An 18746-nucleotide genomic window follows, 5' to 3' on the forward strand; every position below is an offset into this window, starting at 1 on the left:
TGACATGTTTACACTGATTATGCAATGTCTGATCTGTCCCAAACTTCACATGATTAATAAGAGTCCTGGACGGAACACATCTACATGTCAATAGTCACTTATGGTTATAGCGCCACCAGCTGACAACAGGAAGTGACATGTTTACACTGATTATGCAATGTCCGATCTTTCCCTAACTTCACATGATTAATAAGAGTCCTGGACTGAACACATCTACATGTCAATAGTCACCAGTGTTGGGCAAGTTACTAAAAAATTAGTAATTAGTTACAGTTACTAATTACTTCTTTTAAAAGTAACTGAATTACTCTACCGGTTACTGTATATCAAAAGTAATTAGTTACTTAGAAAAGTAACTTTTAAGTTACTTTTATGTCTGCTTTTTAAATGTAAATATGAACAGTACTGAACAGTCAAACAGTAAAATGATATGGATGGGCTATTTTACACATAAGACTCTAATATATCACATACTGTAGGAGCCTATTTTGCTTTAGATTCAACCTTTGAATATTTTTGTTAGAAATTATCTTAATATTTAAACTTAGTTTATTTATGTATATCATTTAGACCATTTAGACAAATATTCTGCATGTTTACAAAAATATAAAATGTGTTAAAATTGTGTAGTGTCTCTTTAAAAATTTGGAGACAATTGTGTCAACATGTCAAATTTTCTAAAATAAATTATAATTTTTCTGATTTCATATTTATTTTAATAAGTTAGAAACGTCTCCGCTGTGTCCTGCTGACAGGCACGATGCGTGTGCAGCAGATGAGGCAAATTATGGGTCCTCCGAAGGTTAGACGGTCTCATTTCAGTTCTCTTCGCGAACTTCTGAGCGCCTTGAATGGGCAAGTGCTCACCTTTTATTGCATGCTTAGTAGGGTGCAGCACTTGAATAGGAACACAGCTTGTGAAGCTTGCCACAGGGACTGCGCTCTTTGGTCATATATTGTTTGTTTTCTGTTGGATTTAAATGATACACAGGATTAAAGGAAGATATTTATTCAGAAAACGGAGTAGGCTACGTGGATTGTTTTGTCGGACGGACACAGAGCGAGTGGATTGTTTTGTCAGATGGACACAGAGCGAGTGGATTTTTTGTTCGGATACGGAGAGACTGAAACTAAAACTAAAAGCGAGCTCACACATACTATGGAGTTTTAACACGGGTGTACACCGCAGTGTGAATATTTTAGTGGAAACAACAATCGCGGGTCGTTCTCTTCCATGAAGCCGATGTAAACATCTAAGAATATATGATCATTTCTTAGATTTATTACCTTTGTGGACTACAAATGCAAGTTGATGTCATACTGCGATTGCTTGGTGAAGATAATTTACAAACATGAGACCGGATGGATTATGACTTGCGCACAATTTTTAAACAAAGGTATGTTGTCCCGTTTAGATTTTTCATGTTCATTCTATATGCACTGTCAGCTATGATGAAGTGTAATGAATTATTGCGCCGCCAACTACAGTCCTGCGACGTCAGATATGTCTTGTCTATTTTTTACAAAATAGAGTAACGCGCGTAACGAACTCATTTAAATTTCAGTAATTGTAATTGCGTTACTTGATTTAAAAAAATAGTGGAGTTACAGTAACGCGTTACTCCCATCACTGATAGTCACTTATGATGCCAATAGTCAGTTACGGTCATAGCGCCACCAGCTGGTAACAGGAAGTAACATGTTTACAATGATAATGCAATGTCAGATTTGTCCCAAACTTCACATGATTGATAAGAGTCCTGGACAGAACACATCTACGTGCCAATATTTACATGTAGTCACTCATACACACACACACTCGCTCACTCACTCTCTCTCTCTCTCTCATGCTATCTTACACGATGCTACCTCGCTGTCATTTGTAATTAGCAACAGGAAATGTGGCACATTATACTACACTTTTAAATGGTTCACCTATGTTTACATGCTTAAATGACTATTTACTACTGTTCCCTTTAATTCTTCTCATGCCACGGCGTGGCGGTGTCAGGTGTGCGAGGGCCCTTCCATCACTGCTTGCAGTTTTAATTTTAGACTGTTTTTTTGGTCCAAGGTCACAGATAATAGGGAAAATATAAAGAATCCTGCACAAATGTAGTTGGACAAACTGAGAAGCAATAAGCCTGGTTAATCTTTGGTTTACAGTAAACTTACAACTGGTTAAGCACAATGTGGTATGTGTAGTTTGATGAAGGTGAAAAATCTCTATGTGGTAACAAAATTTGATGAAGTGTAAGATTTGGCACAACATCTTTCAAATCTGATATTAAAAAGTCTGATTGGGATGATAAACAGTTATGAAGCACTGCGAAAAGATAAATTACCCAGATTTGTTTTATATTCAATCTAATTATCATACAATAAAACAGAAAAGGAGAGGAGTTTTTTTTACAGCATGTCCGTCTAAAAGAGTGCAGATAAGCAAAGCCCTCTCTCTCTCAGAGCACCAATCAAAAAAGAGAAACATAAACACCAACAGAAAATAAATGAGTGAACAAAATGTGTCCAAAGAAATGAAACTCAGTCAGAATGAGAAAAACAGTTTGTGAAAGAGACGCAGTGTAACATCAGACTCCTGAAAGAAAAGAATGATGGGATAAAGACGAGTAAACACACAAAACAAACACAGAGGAAAAACTTAATGAAAGATCAAAAATGTTTACAAAGCAAATCCATGAAGACACAGACTGAATGAAGATGTTTGTAAATGCATGAGCGCTGTGGGAACCACTGAAGAGAGCTGCTGGTTTTTGTAGAGTTTGGAAATGAAAGAAAGTGATAGGACTAGTGATAAACCGATATATATATACACTGGTCAGCTCAGTTAATCATGTTATCTAAGTGATCAACAAAACACTGCCTGATCATATTTCACACAAAAATTATTAAAATAAGAAATGACAATGAAGTTTGTATTTGATACTAACACCCCAAATTTTCATTACTGATATATGAGTAAAGACGATTATTTTAAACAAAAATATAAAATTATAGTAATACACAAAACTACATAATTTCCATAAAGTCAAGATGGATAATAAAGAGCTGGACTTGATTTTCTATGGTTCAGTCAATGAAAAACTGATATCGGTTCATCACTAGAAGGATGAAAGTAAAATAAAGAGAGACGGCGAGTGACAGAGCTCCGGGCTGACTTACTCTTCACCCCTTTCTTGCCCTTGCGTTCCTTCTTGTATTGTTCCTTGAGTTTAGAGATCAGGCCCTCATCCACGTCCCACGACTCTTCCTTCTCTACACGAGGGAAGGAGGAAGACACATTAAACGCCTCCAATGCTCATCCATTCATTCTCATGTGGGAAAGACACTGAAAGTTGGTATGGTTGGTTTGTTGGTATCCATTTCTTTTATCTATATCTATCCACCTGTTTCTCGAACGTGGAAGTAAGTGATGTGACATATTTCCTTCCCGGTCAGAGACTTCCAGTTCAATAGCCAGCCGGTAGAAAACAGTGTAGTGGGAGCACGCATACAACATGATTTAAACAGTTAATATTTACTACACCTGCCATGTATGAGTCCGTTGAGTGTTTGTACATGGATTTTACCAAGACTTTGTGTTTTTAACTTTTCAGGGGCTGGTTTAAAATGTCACAACTGTACCTTTGGGTGTAAGGTTTTTTAAACGGCAATTTTTAATAGGGATGCACCAAATCCAGGATTCGGATTCATCCGAATACTGGGCTTTTTGACAGGGTTCGGGTTCGGCCGAATCCTAGATTTTTTTTCCACCGAACCGGACCATAGGCTTGCACTACACTGGTCGACGACATGTGGCCGTTGATTACACCATCGGGTGCTGACGTGGAGATAAGCTTTTTCTTTAGGTGAGCCTTAGGGGCAGTTCACATTTCGCAGACGCGAGCGTATCGCACTGAATCGCTTTCATTATGCATAGGCTTATGGTAATTTTCAAAATAGTTTTTCCCACTTGTCATCCTGGCATAATGTTGACTATCCTTTTTTTTACGGTTAAAATTAAATAAAATGAAAAATACACTGCTGTGGACATTGTTTACGTCATTGATGTGTTTTCCTGTGTTAATGGAATAAGGATGCGAATAGGATTCGGTGCATCCCTAATTTTTAATGGACTTGTTTATGGCGACACGTAAAGCTTCATGCGGTCTGACACAGTCAGCAGTATCATTCAACACATTGTAAGTTATATGAACAAACCATAATAAACATATTAAACTACTACATGTATTGAGTATTGTTTTGGTTTTCGCTTCTTACGAGGGTGGAGACATGAGCTTATGAAATTATTTGCTTACTTTTTAAAGTATTTGCTTTTCATTTAAAGGGGCCATGGCATAAAAATCTGACTTTTTCCATGTTTAAGTGCTATGATTGGGTCCTCAGTGCTTCTATCAACCTAGAAAATGTGAAAAAGATCAACTCAGTAACTTAGTTTTGGTAAACCATTCTCTACAAACATATGAAAAAATAGGTCTTTGAAATTTGGCTCCCCTTATGATGTCATAAGGAGCTCTTATTATAATAATAGCACCCCTTAATCTGCACTATCCAACCACAGCACTGCCATTTAGTGCCGAGAAAAGCACAATTGAGTTTTAATTGCAACAAACCACCATCATTGTGATCAGTGTTTGAATTTCATCAGCTCATTTGCATTTAAAAGGACACACTCAAAACGGCACATTTTTGCACACGCCTACAAAGTGGCAATTTAAACATGCTATAATAAATTATGTATATGGTGTTTTGAGCTAAAACTTCACATATGTGCTCTGGGGACACCAAAGATTTATTTGACATCTTAAAAAAGTCTTGTGCCATGGCCCCTTTAAAACATAAAAAAGTAACATTTCGCGCAAACACATTACGAACTATTATAAACATTAACTAAGCAGATTATGTCGTATATATTCTACTGTAATCGCATTCTTGTAATAATGTGGCAGAATAAATAAATCAGCATAATATTAGTGGTTTTTAAACAATTATTGTATTGATTGTTTACTGGTAGTTTCTATGATAGATTTTACTGGATGGATTTGTAAATACAGATCATGAGTGCATGTGCGCCACATACACATTCAGTTCTTGTGCATGCAGTTAAAACAAATGTTTTGTAGAGATTTACTGGTACTAACGTTTGTATTAACTATTATGGCAACCCCTAACTGCACAAATTATGTCGGCCTTCTTGAATTTCATAATAAAAAAGTAAACAGCCAGTAAAAACGGCACACTTGTGTCCTTCGCTATAGACTACCATTAGCTTTAGTGGCTCACCGGAAGTCATAAACTGGAAAGCTCAAAGATGGCGCCGCCCACATTTACGTCAAGAAACAGGTGGATTGCGGCGAATTGCATTACATCACAGCTCATTTGCATAAACGCTTATTTCTTATCACCTTGATTCTGCAACGCTCATTAAAAATTAATAATATAAAATATCCGTAAAAACAGTTTTTAGTGTCAATGAAACTTTTACAGATGCGACCCTGAGAATGTCTAAAAAACAGGGCTCAAATCATGAAATACGAGTTCTCAAAACTGAGGTGCAGCTTTGTACGAAACCGATCGATCCGTACAGGGATGATGGACATGTGAACGGGGCTTCTGGTGAGAAAAATCAGTCCAATTCTCTTCAGGGAGGATGAAGGGGTGTACAGATTAAACACAGTGTGTATGTGAAGAAACACACGGACGGACAGACAGACAGACAGCAAATCAAACACAATCATCTACAGGGACACTGCAGTGCTCCAGACATCCAACACTTCTGTGCATTTGATGTTGAAATCAAACGCTGCCTCTCGTTTGCAATTATAACGCCCGTGAGAAAATTCACAAACACCTGTTACTATTTTTATGATCAAAAAGCACAGCAACAGTGTTGACGGATAAAAGCTGCTATTCTCACCCCAATCTGCTCGATCTCCAGCAGGGGGCGCTTCAGTCTGACCCTCCATGTCCTCATTGTTAGCCAGAAAATCAAAACCTTTAAGAACTTCATCGGTGTCAAGATCATCACTCATATCTGCTGAGGAAGAGGAGGGGGACGGAGACACCTTCCTCCTCACCATCTACACCACAGAGAGAAAGAGAGAGAGAGAGATGTTACTGACGACAGCTGGTGTGTGCGTGTCTGTCCGTGATGGTGTGATGTTCTGTCATGTTCTGAGGAATCCTTGTAAGTTGAATGTGTTTGTTCATAACAGTTTTTTTAAGTAATGAGTTTCTTCTTTCAGTGAATAAAATTAAAACTCTACTGTTGTATTGCTGTATTAAAGCTTATAAAATGATTGGTTCAAGTCCTTGATTCTGATTGGTCAATAGCTGGCGGACAGCATCCAGGAAAGTTTTACAACATATCACATGTAGTTCAATGTCATTATATGTGTGTGTTTATTACAATATGTCACTATATCAAAACAGTAGGTCGGCTTACGGTGGCGAGGTCCACGATGGTTTTGTTTTGTCCCTCACTATCTTCGTCCTCATCTTCGTCACTAAACTCTGCAGCCGCTTTCTCTATGAACTTGAAGGCTTCGAGTACCGTGGTGGAGTCGGACATCTCTGGTTTGCTGCAAGCAGAAATCGACATGCGTGTGAAACACAGAAAGTGAAAACATATACTCACATGAGGAGGTCACATCCTGAGGCTCATTCATCACGTTACTGCTTCATATTTTTACACCATCTCACTAAACCTTCATAGCTGTAATCTTACAGAAACATACAGATACTACTAGTTTTGTTATTGATTGTAGTGTTTGTTCATACGGTGTACTTTATGTTCTATTAAAGCCACTACACTATAAATATATATGTAAATATATCTCCTCATATATGATCTGTGTGTTTATAAATAAGTCCTGCAGGTCCACTGACCCGATCATGGTGTTAGTGCTGTCCTTTAGTGAGGACACTTCTGTTCCGTTCACCATGGGTTCCTGTCTCTGGTCTCCGGGTCTTTCCCCGCTGTCTCCCGTCAGTCCGAGCAGAGCTTTGACTCGCTGAGACTTCACATCCAGTATGGTGTCTGTGTACCCGACCTCCTGTAGGTATCTGAACCAGACAGAAACACAAACAGCAGGGGGTGAGAAAATCACACTTCATATTTTCATCTGTGGATTTATGTAATGTACTGGAGTGCTGGAGAGAGTAAAGGTTAGTTTCCGAACACTTCAGATTGCATATTAACTCGGATAGAGGACCAGTTTATTTATTTAAATGACTAGTCAAGCAACAATAACAGTGACACTGCTGATTTCAGTTGCTTTAACATGGCTGCCATTAAAACAGCATGAAGTACCTGACAAAACACGTCTGATCTCATGAAACCTGACAAAAACACATCTGATCTCGCAAAACGTGTCAAAAACACATCTGATCTCACAAAACGTGTCAAGAAAATATCTGACCTTGCAAAGCCTGGCAAAAACAAGTCTGATCTCAGAAAACCTGATGAGAACACGTGTGATCTCATGAAACCTGACAAAAACACATCTGATTTCGCAAAACGTGTCAAACACACATCTGATCTTGCAAAACGTGTCAAGAAAATGTCTGACCTTGCAAAAACGAGTCTGATCTCACAAAACCTGATGAGAACACGTGTGATCTCATGAAACCTGACAAAAACACGTCTGATCTCGCAAAACCTGATAAGAACAAGTGTGATCTCATGAAACCTGACAAAACCACGTCCAATCTCGTGAAACCTGATGAGAACACATGTGATCTCGCAAAAACTGACAAAAACACATCTGATCTCGCAAAACCTTACAAAAACACGTCTGATCTTGCAAAACCTTACAAAAACAGGTCTGATCTCGCAAAACTTTACAAAAACACGTCTGATCTCGCAAAACCTGTCAAGAACACGTCTGATCTCGCAACACCTTACAAAAACATGCCTGATCTCGCAAAACCTTACAACCATGACTGATCTCGCAAAACCTTACAAAAACACACCCGATCTCGCAAAACCGGTCAAGAACACGTCTGATCTCGCAAAACCTGAAAAAAACACACCCAATCTCGCAAAACCTGACAAAAACACGTCTGATCTCGCAAAACCTGACAAAAACACGTCTGATCTCGCAATACCTGACAAAAACACGTCTGATCTCGTAAAACTTTACAAAAACAAGTCTGATCTCGCAAAACCTGACAAAAACACGTCTGATCTCGCAAAACTTTACAAAAACAAGTCTGATCTCGCAAAACTTTACAAAAACACGTCTGATCTCGCAAAACGTTACAAAAACACGTCTGATCTCGCAAAACCTGTCAAGAACACGCCTGATCTCGCAAAACCTTACAAAAACACGCCTGATCTCGCAAAACCTTACAAAAACACGTCTGATCTCGCAAAACCTTACAAAAACACGTCTGATCTCGCAACACCTGAAAAAAACACGCCTGATCTCGCAAAACCTGAAAAAAACACGCCTGATCTCGCAAAACCTTACAAAAACACGTCTGATCTCGCAACACCTGAAAAAAACACGTCTGATCTTGCAAAACCGGTCAAGAACACGTCTGATCTCGCAAAACCTGAAAAAAACACGTCTGATCTCGCAAAACCTGTCAAGAACACGTCTGATCTCGCAAAACCTTACAAAAACACGTCTGATCTCGCAAAACCTGACAAAAACACACCCGATCTCGCAAAACCTGACAAAAACACACCCGATCTCACAAAACCTGTCGACAAAATATTTGATCTCACAAAACTTAACCACTAACCACAACAAATACAGTTTGTGAACCCATCACTTACCTTGTGTTTTATAAAACCCAGACCCAAAACTGTCTTGTAAATCTGTACAAATATTCCTGGGGTATTAATGCCGTTTTACTGAACAGAATACTTAAATACAGTTATAAAAACAGTTTTAAAAAGGATAAAAAGAGCGAGAAAGAGAGACAGTTGTGCACCATCTCTTGCTGTACCAGTCTCTCACCAGGCACAGCAAACTCAATGGGCAGAAACAATCCAGCATTCATTCTGTATCACTGTCTCTCTCTCGCTCTCTCTCTCTCTCTTACACACACACACACACCAGGCAAGGCCAGTGACATTTTTATGAATTCTAGGCACTGTTTTAATAGGGGTGATCGACTTCATGTAGCGCTGCATCTTCAAGGTAACACGAGAATGAGACCATTCCCTTTTATAGAAGTCAATGGTGCCCCAGATCTACTAGGTTACAAACATTCTTCAAAATCTTCATTTGTATTAAGCAGAACAAAGAAATTCAGCAGAAAGTCTGAATTTTCATTTTTCTGTGAACTATCTAATTGTTTACAAATAATGCCTTCTTGCAAAGAATTAACTAATTGGTATAGAAGTCGTTTGTAAAAAAGTTTTATGTCTGGAAAAAAATATTTATGCTCGATAAATCTTCAAGTCACTTAAAGTCACCAGTTATTGACAGGTATGGCAAAAACATAGTTTAGTTCCTGGGTGAACACTTTTTCTCAAAAAGGGGATTAAATGGCGCTCAGTGTTCCTCAGTGTAATATAATCTCTCCATCGCTACAGATACATCACAAATTCAATCCTGGAGCATTTACATCCTTCTGTAACTCTCAAGACTCTTCAAATCATCTCATCTCATCAACGCTCCTGCTACTGTCTGGATGCATCTGTAACTTTTGACATTTTGTCTGAACTGTGTGTCAAGTGAACAGTTTGTCCCCTGCATACTGATGAAGCCCGTCTAAGAAATGCGTCTGATTGCTGTCTGATTAAATAGAGCTTCCTAAAGACTGCTACTTAGGCGGGTTTTGAAAATATGTAGTTTTGCATATGTCCCAGTGTGTCACTTACTGTCTCAGCAGCTGTCGGCCCTGTTTCCAACTCAGCTGACTGTTGGGCGGTTCAGGAAGAGCCTCATTCTCATTGCCATCATCTAAGGGTCAAAGGTCAGACACAGGATGACATATGTGTGTCACTCACAGTGTGTTTGCATACCAGTCGCTCACGCCATCCTGTCTGTTTACATTCCACAATGAATCTTTACACGGATGCAGCTACACAACATGTCGCATATACAGGTGATGTTTAACTGTTCCGTTAAATAACATGACGTGAGTGGATTCGTCTTAGTTTTTATGGTCACTATTTAGAGGTACTATTATTCTAAAATGTGAAAAATTAAGCTTGCATCTAAGTTTGTGAAGCAATCAATGTTTTTGTACATTTCTGTCACCTTCTTGTGAGTTATCATCTTGTTACAGTGTTAAACAGCTGCTACAATGTGAAAAGAGGTTCGTGTGTTCAGGACAGACAGGTGTGAAGCCCTCTGGGGGAGTGATGTGTTTACCTGAGTCATAACTGGGTGGTTTCATGTCACCCTGGTTGAGTTCTGTTCCATATTTCAGCTTGTGGTGTTTTGCCCTGCACAGGAGAAAAGAGCATACGCAGGTTTAGAGGTTCTGTTGCTACGGTTACAGCACCTTCTTCCGATCCTGGAGTCGGCTCACATGTGTAGGATGAATCTATAAATTCCTCGGAATGTGAGAAGTGTTTTCTGCAGTGAAGATGAGCCACAATCTGCGTGACACTCAATCTGATCGGATCAGATGAACAAATAGCTGAAATACCGCGGTAACATCTACACTTCTGCTTTCGGCTAGAGAAGAAATTAAAAACTGGAAACAAAATATTTGCCAAAAAAACTGAAATGACAGCTGTCACACAGTGGTTTTAAAAATTGGGGCGCCAGGATGATTTAAGGAAAATTTTATTAATTAACCGATTCAGCCACATAAATGTAAAAAAAAAATTTATGATATAAGAACATATGAATCAGTCCTTATCGACAACACTGAGAGAGGTGCGTCACATGATCTTGTTTTTTAGGGTCGCTCTTTAAAAAGTTTGAAATTGACAGACCTACAGTAATGCACAATAGACACAAGTCTAAAACTATATTTTCCCTAAACTGCTTATTTGTGTGTTATTATTATGCGTGTATGTGACCATTCAAGTGCAAATCCTGAAAGGAGTTTGATCCTCACGCGGTGACAGGCGGCATGCACACATGTTTGCTAACGCTCAGATGAGATGATAGTGGACAGATGTCTTTCTTTTGTGTCCCAAGTTCCCAACAACTTAATATAAGGACTACAAAACACTAAATTGAAATGCATTATGACATTACTTCACTTAGTTGTTGGTATTTATGAGTGACAACAGATCACACAGACCTTTCACATATGTATCCTCACGAAAATAATGCATTATACCAGCTTACAATAAAAAACTATCAAATAAAGAAGAGATAAATGTAGTGATATGTGCTCAGGAGATTGTGATTGGCTGTTAATAATGTGATTGGCCAGAAATATTCACCAAGTTGTCTACTCCGTATCATCACAGACTAGGGCTGTGAATGAATTACGGTAAAATCCCGGCACATCCAAAAGCCAGAGGGCGCTCTTGTGCAGAAACTCCGTTTGTGCCACAGAAGTAGCAGCATTACAAATGCTATTCCAGGAAATGTCTGCAGGAATTTTTATATTGCTGTTCTTCAAATTGTTTCAGGTCTTTTCATAATAATAAAGAATATTTTGAATGATTGTGTTTAACGAATGTTGCTTTTTTTAAACACGTTATAAACGACTCCGTTACAACAATCTGTGTTTAATTGGAAAAAAATATCACAATATAAAACAGGCTTCCTTTTCTATAAAATCATTTTCTATAATATAAATAATACTTTTAATTCTAGGGTTAAATGTGATGTTTTATTCATACTTGCACAATGCAAAAAATTACTCTCTTACGTTTAGTATTTTTGTCTTGTTTTCAGTACAAATATCTACAAATTCTGAAGATGTAAATTTTTGATTAACAAAATAACCTAAGAAAACAAGTCTAGTTTTTAGACAAAACATAAAATCTAAGTAATTTTGTGCAAGCAAAAACAATCTGCCAATTGGGTAAGAGAAAATCTAGATTTTTTCTTAAACACTTAACTCAAGAAAAAAATGGTGTAATTTCTAAAACACTGCTTGTTTTAAGAACAAATTCACTTAAATTGTTTATTTTTGTCTAAAAATTAGACTTATTTTCTTAAGTCATGTTGCTCATCAAGAAAAAAATCTTGATTTAAAAATTTATTTATATTTGCACTGCATATATGCACTGCAACAAATGACTTTATTACTTAATATTTTTGTCTTGTTTTCAGTACAAATATCTATAAATTCTTAAAATCAAGATTTTTTTCTTGATGAGCAACATAACCTAAGAAAATAAGTCTAGTTTTTAGACAAAAAATATCACATTTAAGTGATTTTGTGGATAAACAAGCAAAGAAATCTTAAACATTTTTCTTAAACACTAAATTCAAGAAAAATTCAAGAAAAATTTGCTTACCCCATTGGCAGATTTTTTTGCTTGTTTTATGCACAAAATCACTTAAATTTGATATTTTTGGTCAAAAAACTAGACTTATTTTCTTGGGTCGTTTTGCTCAGCAAGAAAAAGAATTTTACTTTAAGAATTTTTTGATATTTTTACTGAAAACAAGACAAAAATACAAATCATTTTTTTTTTAAATAATTTTTTTTGCAGTGTAAATGAATGAATGAAAAAATATATATATTATGAGTAACAGTAAGCAGATGTGTTTTGTGCAGACCTTTCTTGTTTTAGAGCGTACTCCAGCATCTTAATCCGTCTCACCAGGTCTTTCTTCAGGTTTTCCTGGCCTTTCCTCTCGCCCTGCAGGAACGCAATCTGAGCCTACAGCACAAACAAAAACACAGAGCAAACATATCAGACAAAAGTAAAAATGACATCATTTATAACAGAGATTAACTCTCTTAGTGAATTGTTCCTGCAACTAAGCTGTAGTCAAGAACTGAAGAGGAGAGGGGAAGAGAGAGAGAGAAACGAGCGAGAGAAATAGAGAGAGAGAGAGAGAGATGGAGAGACGAAAGAGAATCATTTCAGTCCACTTCAGAAACATCATACACGCTGAACAGGAGATGTTGTGTGATCCGATGCCATGGTAAAGACGAGAGCTTCATCTTGAATAACTCTTTTGATTTGTGCCCTTTGCTATTATGAGCAAACATGAAAAACATCACAGCACATTCTGGACTCACTCACAATGATGGCATTTCCATTACAAACACTTAAGCAAATTGGATGAAAACACTTTGTAGATGTTAATATGTAGGTTTATGCAGAAGTTTGATGTTTCTGTGACAGTGACCGTTTTAAGTTTCAACACAACATTTCTCTGCTTTTTCTTCATTCATTTAATGCCATTCCAGCATCCATGGCTATATTCATGGCGAGGAGAACATGTGCACAGAAAGGCCATCCGAACAAGCCGAACCGGTGACCTTTTTGCTGTGAGTCGTAGGGTTGTGCACAAATGGTTCGGTCTGCAATAATTATTTGAATATGTTTCTTTGTTTTTTAATATGCCACCACCGGGTTAAGGCTACTGCTCATTTAATGTTTTCACTTCATATGTACTGTCTCTTACAGACATTAAATGAAAATATGCATGAAAATTGGTCATGAAAATATATGTTTAGGATATTTCCTAATTATAAGCCTTCTGTGAAATTATGATAAAACGAAAAATACATAAACCATCATAAACATATTTTAATTAACGTCATTTAAATAAATAAATATTAGTTTTTATAAGCTCAAATATTATATTACAGAAAAATGCTCATCCCTAGTGAGGCGCTACAGTGGTACCTCTCTTTTCAAAGGTAGTTTCTTTGCAGCCATGAGATGTGATATAATCTCAGTGGAGCAGCATGCTATACATTAAACACCTCAGAGAGATTTCAGTCCTAAAACAGACACATGACTGAGTGAATAAATCAACTTATAACACACTGGACACTACAGGAATCAGATTAAATCGACACTAAAGCAGTTTAAGATTGGCATGGGCTGCACAGATGAGCACTTCTGCAGTGAAGCGTTCATTACATCAGCACAACAACAGTTCCTGTTTTACAAGATGCTTTGCTATGAATAACAAAGTGAAGCAGATCTGTATTTGTACCAGCAGATTAGTAAACGATGATCCGGTTACTCACTGTGAAAGAGTGATTACTCACTTTAAATCTAAAATACACAACCATGTTATATTTAAAGCCCTCTTACAGTATCTGTACTGTAAAACTTTCTCAATTTACCTGGAGTTACCATGGTAACTCTCTCCATCAATGATGGAGACTGAAGGTGACACACAGCAACAAACCAAAGCCAATGTACTTATTTGCCTTCAATTTTTTATACAAATCCCTAACAAACAATAAGACCAACTGGGTTTAATCTTCTGTAGATTAACATCGAAATGATGCTTACAATAACATCAGATGGTAGACAGTATGGGCTACAGCTATAAAAAAATAACAGATGCTGGGAAATCTGAAGCTGTGTTTAAAATCCCTACTTCCATACCATATAGTGGCCAAAAATCAGTATGTTAGGCATTGTATTCAAGTCTGAATTCATAGTATTCAAAAACAGTAGGCGAGAAGTACCTAGATGACGTACTACTTCCTTTCAGATTAAAAGTGTGCATTCAATGGACACAGGGCTCCAGACGAACTTTTTTCACTAGGAGCACAGTGGCCCCCAACGGAAAATTTTAGGGGTGCAACAAGAAAATTTAGGGGCACACACTGTAAATCAACATCCTAACCACTGGGAGAGAGGTCAACTGGAGGAAAATAAAGAAGAAGGAGAAGAAGAAGTTGTCGTTGTCATCAGATTTAAAAATGGTGATGTCATAATAAAATAAGCGCCCCTGTGAAAACGCAGATCTATTCAAGTGTAAGTACTTCAGGAAAAAGATGCTCATTGTGGTTAAATTGCACTGTTATGACAACACATGTAATGATGCATCAAAATGGCAGATGCAGTACGTCTGAATTTCATTCAAACTACTCGTATTCACACTAAAGACTGTTTCATCGGATGCATGCACGTTGTCACGATTACACGCCTGGCCCAAAGGTAGCTTCCAGCCTGTGCCTGCTTATCGGTCTGGCTTGTGCTTAAAGTGACCTCTGGAACAAATACATTGTCGAAAAATAAAAGTGTTTCGATTTCCTAAAGACGAGAGGCGGTGAGCATGAATCACCGCTGTGAAGAGAGGTTTGGCACTTGGCAGCCAGGCAAGAATTCAAAGACCTGTAGCTCACAGCATATACACTAATATTACACAATAATGTTAGCTTAGTGAATAGTTGATATGCCTTGGCTATGATTTGAACTTAGGTAATTTACGGAAGGACTCCGTTGTTATCAATTCTTTGTGGGAGTCTATCAGAAGTTAAGTTTTGTTAACGTTGTTGCTGCTGAAACCTGGAGATCAGTTTAAAAAAGATGAATGTACAGATGTTTGAGACTTTATCAATACAACTACAACTTAATCTGCCTAAAAACTCCTCACCTTATTTATTTTAAAAACAGATTTTTTTTAAAACCACGACAAGATGAGGGCCCTCCATGCATAAAAATTATTTTGTCATTGCACAAATCACATAGACGCGATCAGCAGGCAGTTTGCGCTGCATGTGCAGGGACCTTATTGATTAAAATAGGGATCACATGGAAGGCAGGTGAAAAAAACCACAGGGATTGAACAACAGGATAAATTCCCCACACAACAATCTACAGTAAAATGATAATAAATACAAAACCTTAATATAAGTAAAGACATAAAACATTACAAAATAAGAACAGAGGTGTGCAGAGGTGTGTTTCATTGCGCATGCTTGGAAATTAAACGTTTTGGATCATGGGTAATGTAGTATCGTATAACAACGCAATGTTTACGTTACACTAGGGCTGCACGATTCAAGCTAAAATGTGAATCCCGATTTTTTCCATGGGAATTGAGATCCCGATTCTCTCACCCGATTCTCTTTATTTTAACAAAAACATTTATTATGCACTTAACTAAAAAATGTGCTACAGGACTTTCAGTTATAATAACGTTTCTTAAAAGTCTCTTTTTCATATTTTAGACCCCTTAAAATTTAGAATAATTTAAAATTTGTTAGCTGTTAAATTGCACCTGTGCTTTTTGTACTATCAAACTGGCCAACCTTAAAACTTTAAAAACACTAACGTTAAACCTTTAAAAGACTAAAAGATCAACATTTTGAGGCATCAGAGAGAAACGCAGACACGTAACAATGTTCCCCTCGTGCGAAAAACCCTTTCTAATGGGGAACGCAAAGAGGCCGTTTCTCAATGTGAAGGCTGCAGCCTCTCTGGAGGTCGCATTTCTAAACTGCGCATCATAAAGACTGTCTAATTTCAGAATATTAACAATTAACGTTATAAAGATGACTAATATTTTTAGTTAATAATAAATTGTTGAAGTATGTTAATGACTTGCGAATGTAATGCTCCGTTAACTCAAATGAACCAGGCTTGATGACGTATACAGCCTGCATGCGACCTCCTGAGGTTGCAGCCTTCCGATTTAGAAACGTCCGGAGCCTGAGGTAAATAATTTCCTTGCCTTTTTTCGAAACCAATGTTGTTGCATCTTCACTTTCTCCGTCGCCACCAGGATTTTCCACAGTGACACTCGTTTATCCTCTCTTTTTTGTGAAAATTGCCGCTCCAGATCCACCAAGTAAACGACTGTGTTTAGGTCTGCCGCCTTGTTATACGTCACGCGAGTGACAGCGGAACGCCGCAAATGAGATGAGAGAGAGGAAAGAAACGATCGGGTCTGATTGGTGAATGAATAGGGTTTGGTTTTACCCTGTATGAGTGTGTGTTAGCAAGTTTGACTGATATTCTTGGGTTGTTGTAATGTAAATACGTGAACACTTGAACGCAGAAACTAAATACAGGGAAATACTGTAAATGCAAGTGAATCGCCGTCATTTAAAATGAAGATCGCCTATATGTATGAATCGAGATCGTGATTCTTTTTCGATTAATCGTGCAGCCCTACGTTACACCTTTCAATAAAGATAAAAACGAGACTTATTTTAGTGAGGTTGCGGTGGTAGGCTTTGGCGAACTATGGCATTAAAACAATTTCACTTGTCAAATTGCATTTCTATGAATTTTTTTTACACCAGTGGGGCCCATTTTTAAGGTCTCGCCTAGGGCCCCATAACCCCTAAGGGCCGGCCCTGGTTTTGAGGGATCTGTTCGGTATGTGATGTACTCTGGCCTGCTAGCAGTGAGACACTTACGCCTGCTGAACTGCTGAGTTCTGATTGGATTAGCAAAAAATGTCAAACATTTACAAAGAGTTCAAGACACAGCTGTAAGAACGCTGACTACATACATAAACTCAAGCACTTAAATCCTACGCTGGCCAATAAATCGATCTCAAGATCCTCTTCTTCATTTAAAAGTCATTATCATGCTGTCATGTCCATACCTCAGCAGTAATTATTATTACTAAATATATTCAGAACGGCCAACTCGTACAGCTTCAGTAACTACAGACATCACTTACTGTGAGCAAGCTTAAATTACATTTTAAATAAAATATATCAAAGTTACCCAGGCAACTTTGTCTCTACACATGTCTTCAGTAGGCACAATGGAAACACAGTTTGGTGTTATTCAAGCAGATTACTTCAAGGACAAACATCTGATATCTGCATTACTTGCTACCATCTGAATCAAAACTATGAGTATCTTTCAAATAATACCATAAAATGAGTCACACACTTTTATTTTAAAGAACTTGCGTAAAAGATCAGAAATAACATAATAACAGCCAATCACCTTGCAACTCTAGACATGTTCATTATGTCTGTAAATTTGTACCAATCTCTGCAAAGAACAACAAATCAGAGTCAGTCTGCGACAAATCAGATCTGGGTCATGGTGAGTCGCTGTGACGATAGTCTGATATCGATTATAACACAAAGGTGATTTTCTGCACAGCTCTTTAATTTTTTATTTTAGCTCTTTGATCATCAGGAAGTCCTTATCAATCTTAAACCACTGAGTTTGAGTCGTTTATAACACGCATTTAAAAAGCAACACTCATGAATCATTATAAATATTCTTTACTAACATAAAAATATCTGAAAAGGTTTTATGAGCAGTGATATAAATATGCTTATAGGCATTTCGTGGAGCTGCGTGTGTAAATAATACTTGTTCTGCGGTGCATATTGAGTTTCTGCACGAGAGCGCCCTCTGCCTTTCGGACGTAGTTGCATTGCACCGTAATTCATTGAGAAGCATAGTAAACAGAATTACACGATTTATCATCCAAGCCCTAGTTAGAAGGCATAATGGGAGAATTCCTCATATATTGAAGTTGATAATAACGTAGTTTTCACCACTTATGAAAAAGACAATTTAACTGCTTCAGTGTTGGATGACCTCAATCATTCAACTTATTTTCAGGCCTTTCGCTCTTTATCTGGCAAATATTACACATTTTAGAGATTCTCAATGACGCAGTTGGAGGAACCTGACAGAGAAACAGAGCACGCACAGCCTATAAACAGCTTTTCCATCTCCCAAAAGACTTAAGCAGAGACATCCCTTCCAAAAAAGGGCAGTTCGTATTTCCTCGTGTTTACTAGGTGAAAGCAGAGGAGAAGAGAGAGAGAGATGAGCATTGAGCGAGCGAGAGAGAGAGAGAGAGAGAGAGAGAGAAGAGAGAGAGAGAAGAGAGAGAGAGAGAGAGAGAGAGAGAGAGAATTTTTTTTGAATTTAAATACTCCTT

The 18746-nt window shown here is 37.6% G+C and overlaps 1 protein-coding gene across 2 annotated transcripts in view; it reads right to left on the minus strand.

Annotated features, from left to right (window-relative positions):
- Positions 1–18746, minus strand: part of strn (striatin, calmodulin binding protein) — a 52196-nt gene that overhangs the window by 13251 nt on the left and 20199 nt on the right. The window contains exons 2-8 of one of the 2 annotated variants that reach the window (XM_065259246.1): positions 12678–12781; positions 10353–10426; positions 9857–9938; positions 6907–7083; positions 6464–6599; positions 5936–6098; positions 3181–3273 (exon numbers count right to left, since the gene is read on the minus strand). In XM_065259246.1, the coding sequence (XP_065115318.1) occupies positions 3181–3273; positions 5936–6098; positions 6464–6599; positions 6907–7083; positions 9857–9938; positions 10353–10426; positions 12678–12781 (829 nt within the window). The remainder of the gene's footprint in view (positions 1–3180; positions 3274–5935; positions 6099–6463; positions 6600–6906; positions 7084–9856; positions 9939–10352; positions 10427–12677; positions 12782–18746) is intronic. The other variant, XM_065259247.1, reaches the window with a different exon arrangement.

Source organism: Paramisgurnus dabryanus, chromosome 14, assembly GCF_030506205.2.
Source record: "Paramisgurnus dabryanus chromosome 14, PD_genome_1.1, whole genome shotgun sequence".
Lineage (NCBI taxonomy): Eukaryota > Metazoa > Chordata > Actinopteri > Cypriniformes > Cobitidae > Paramisgurnus > Paramisgurnus dabryanus.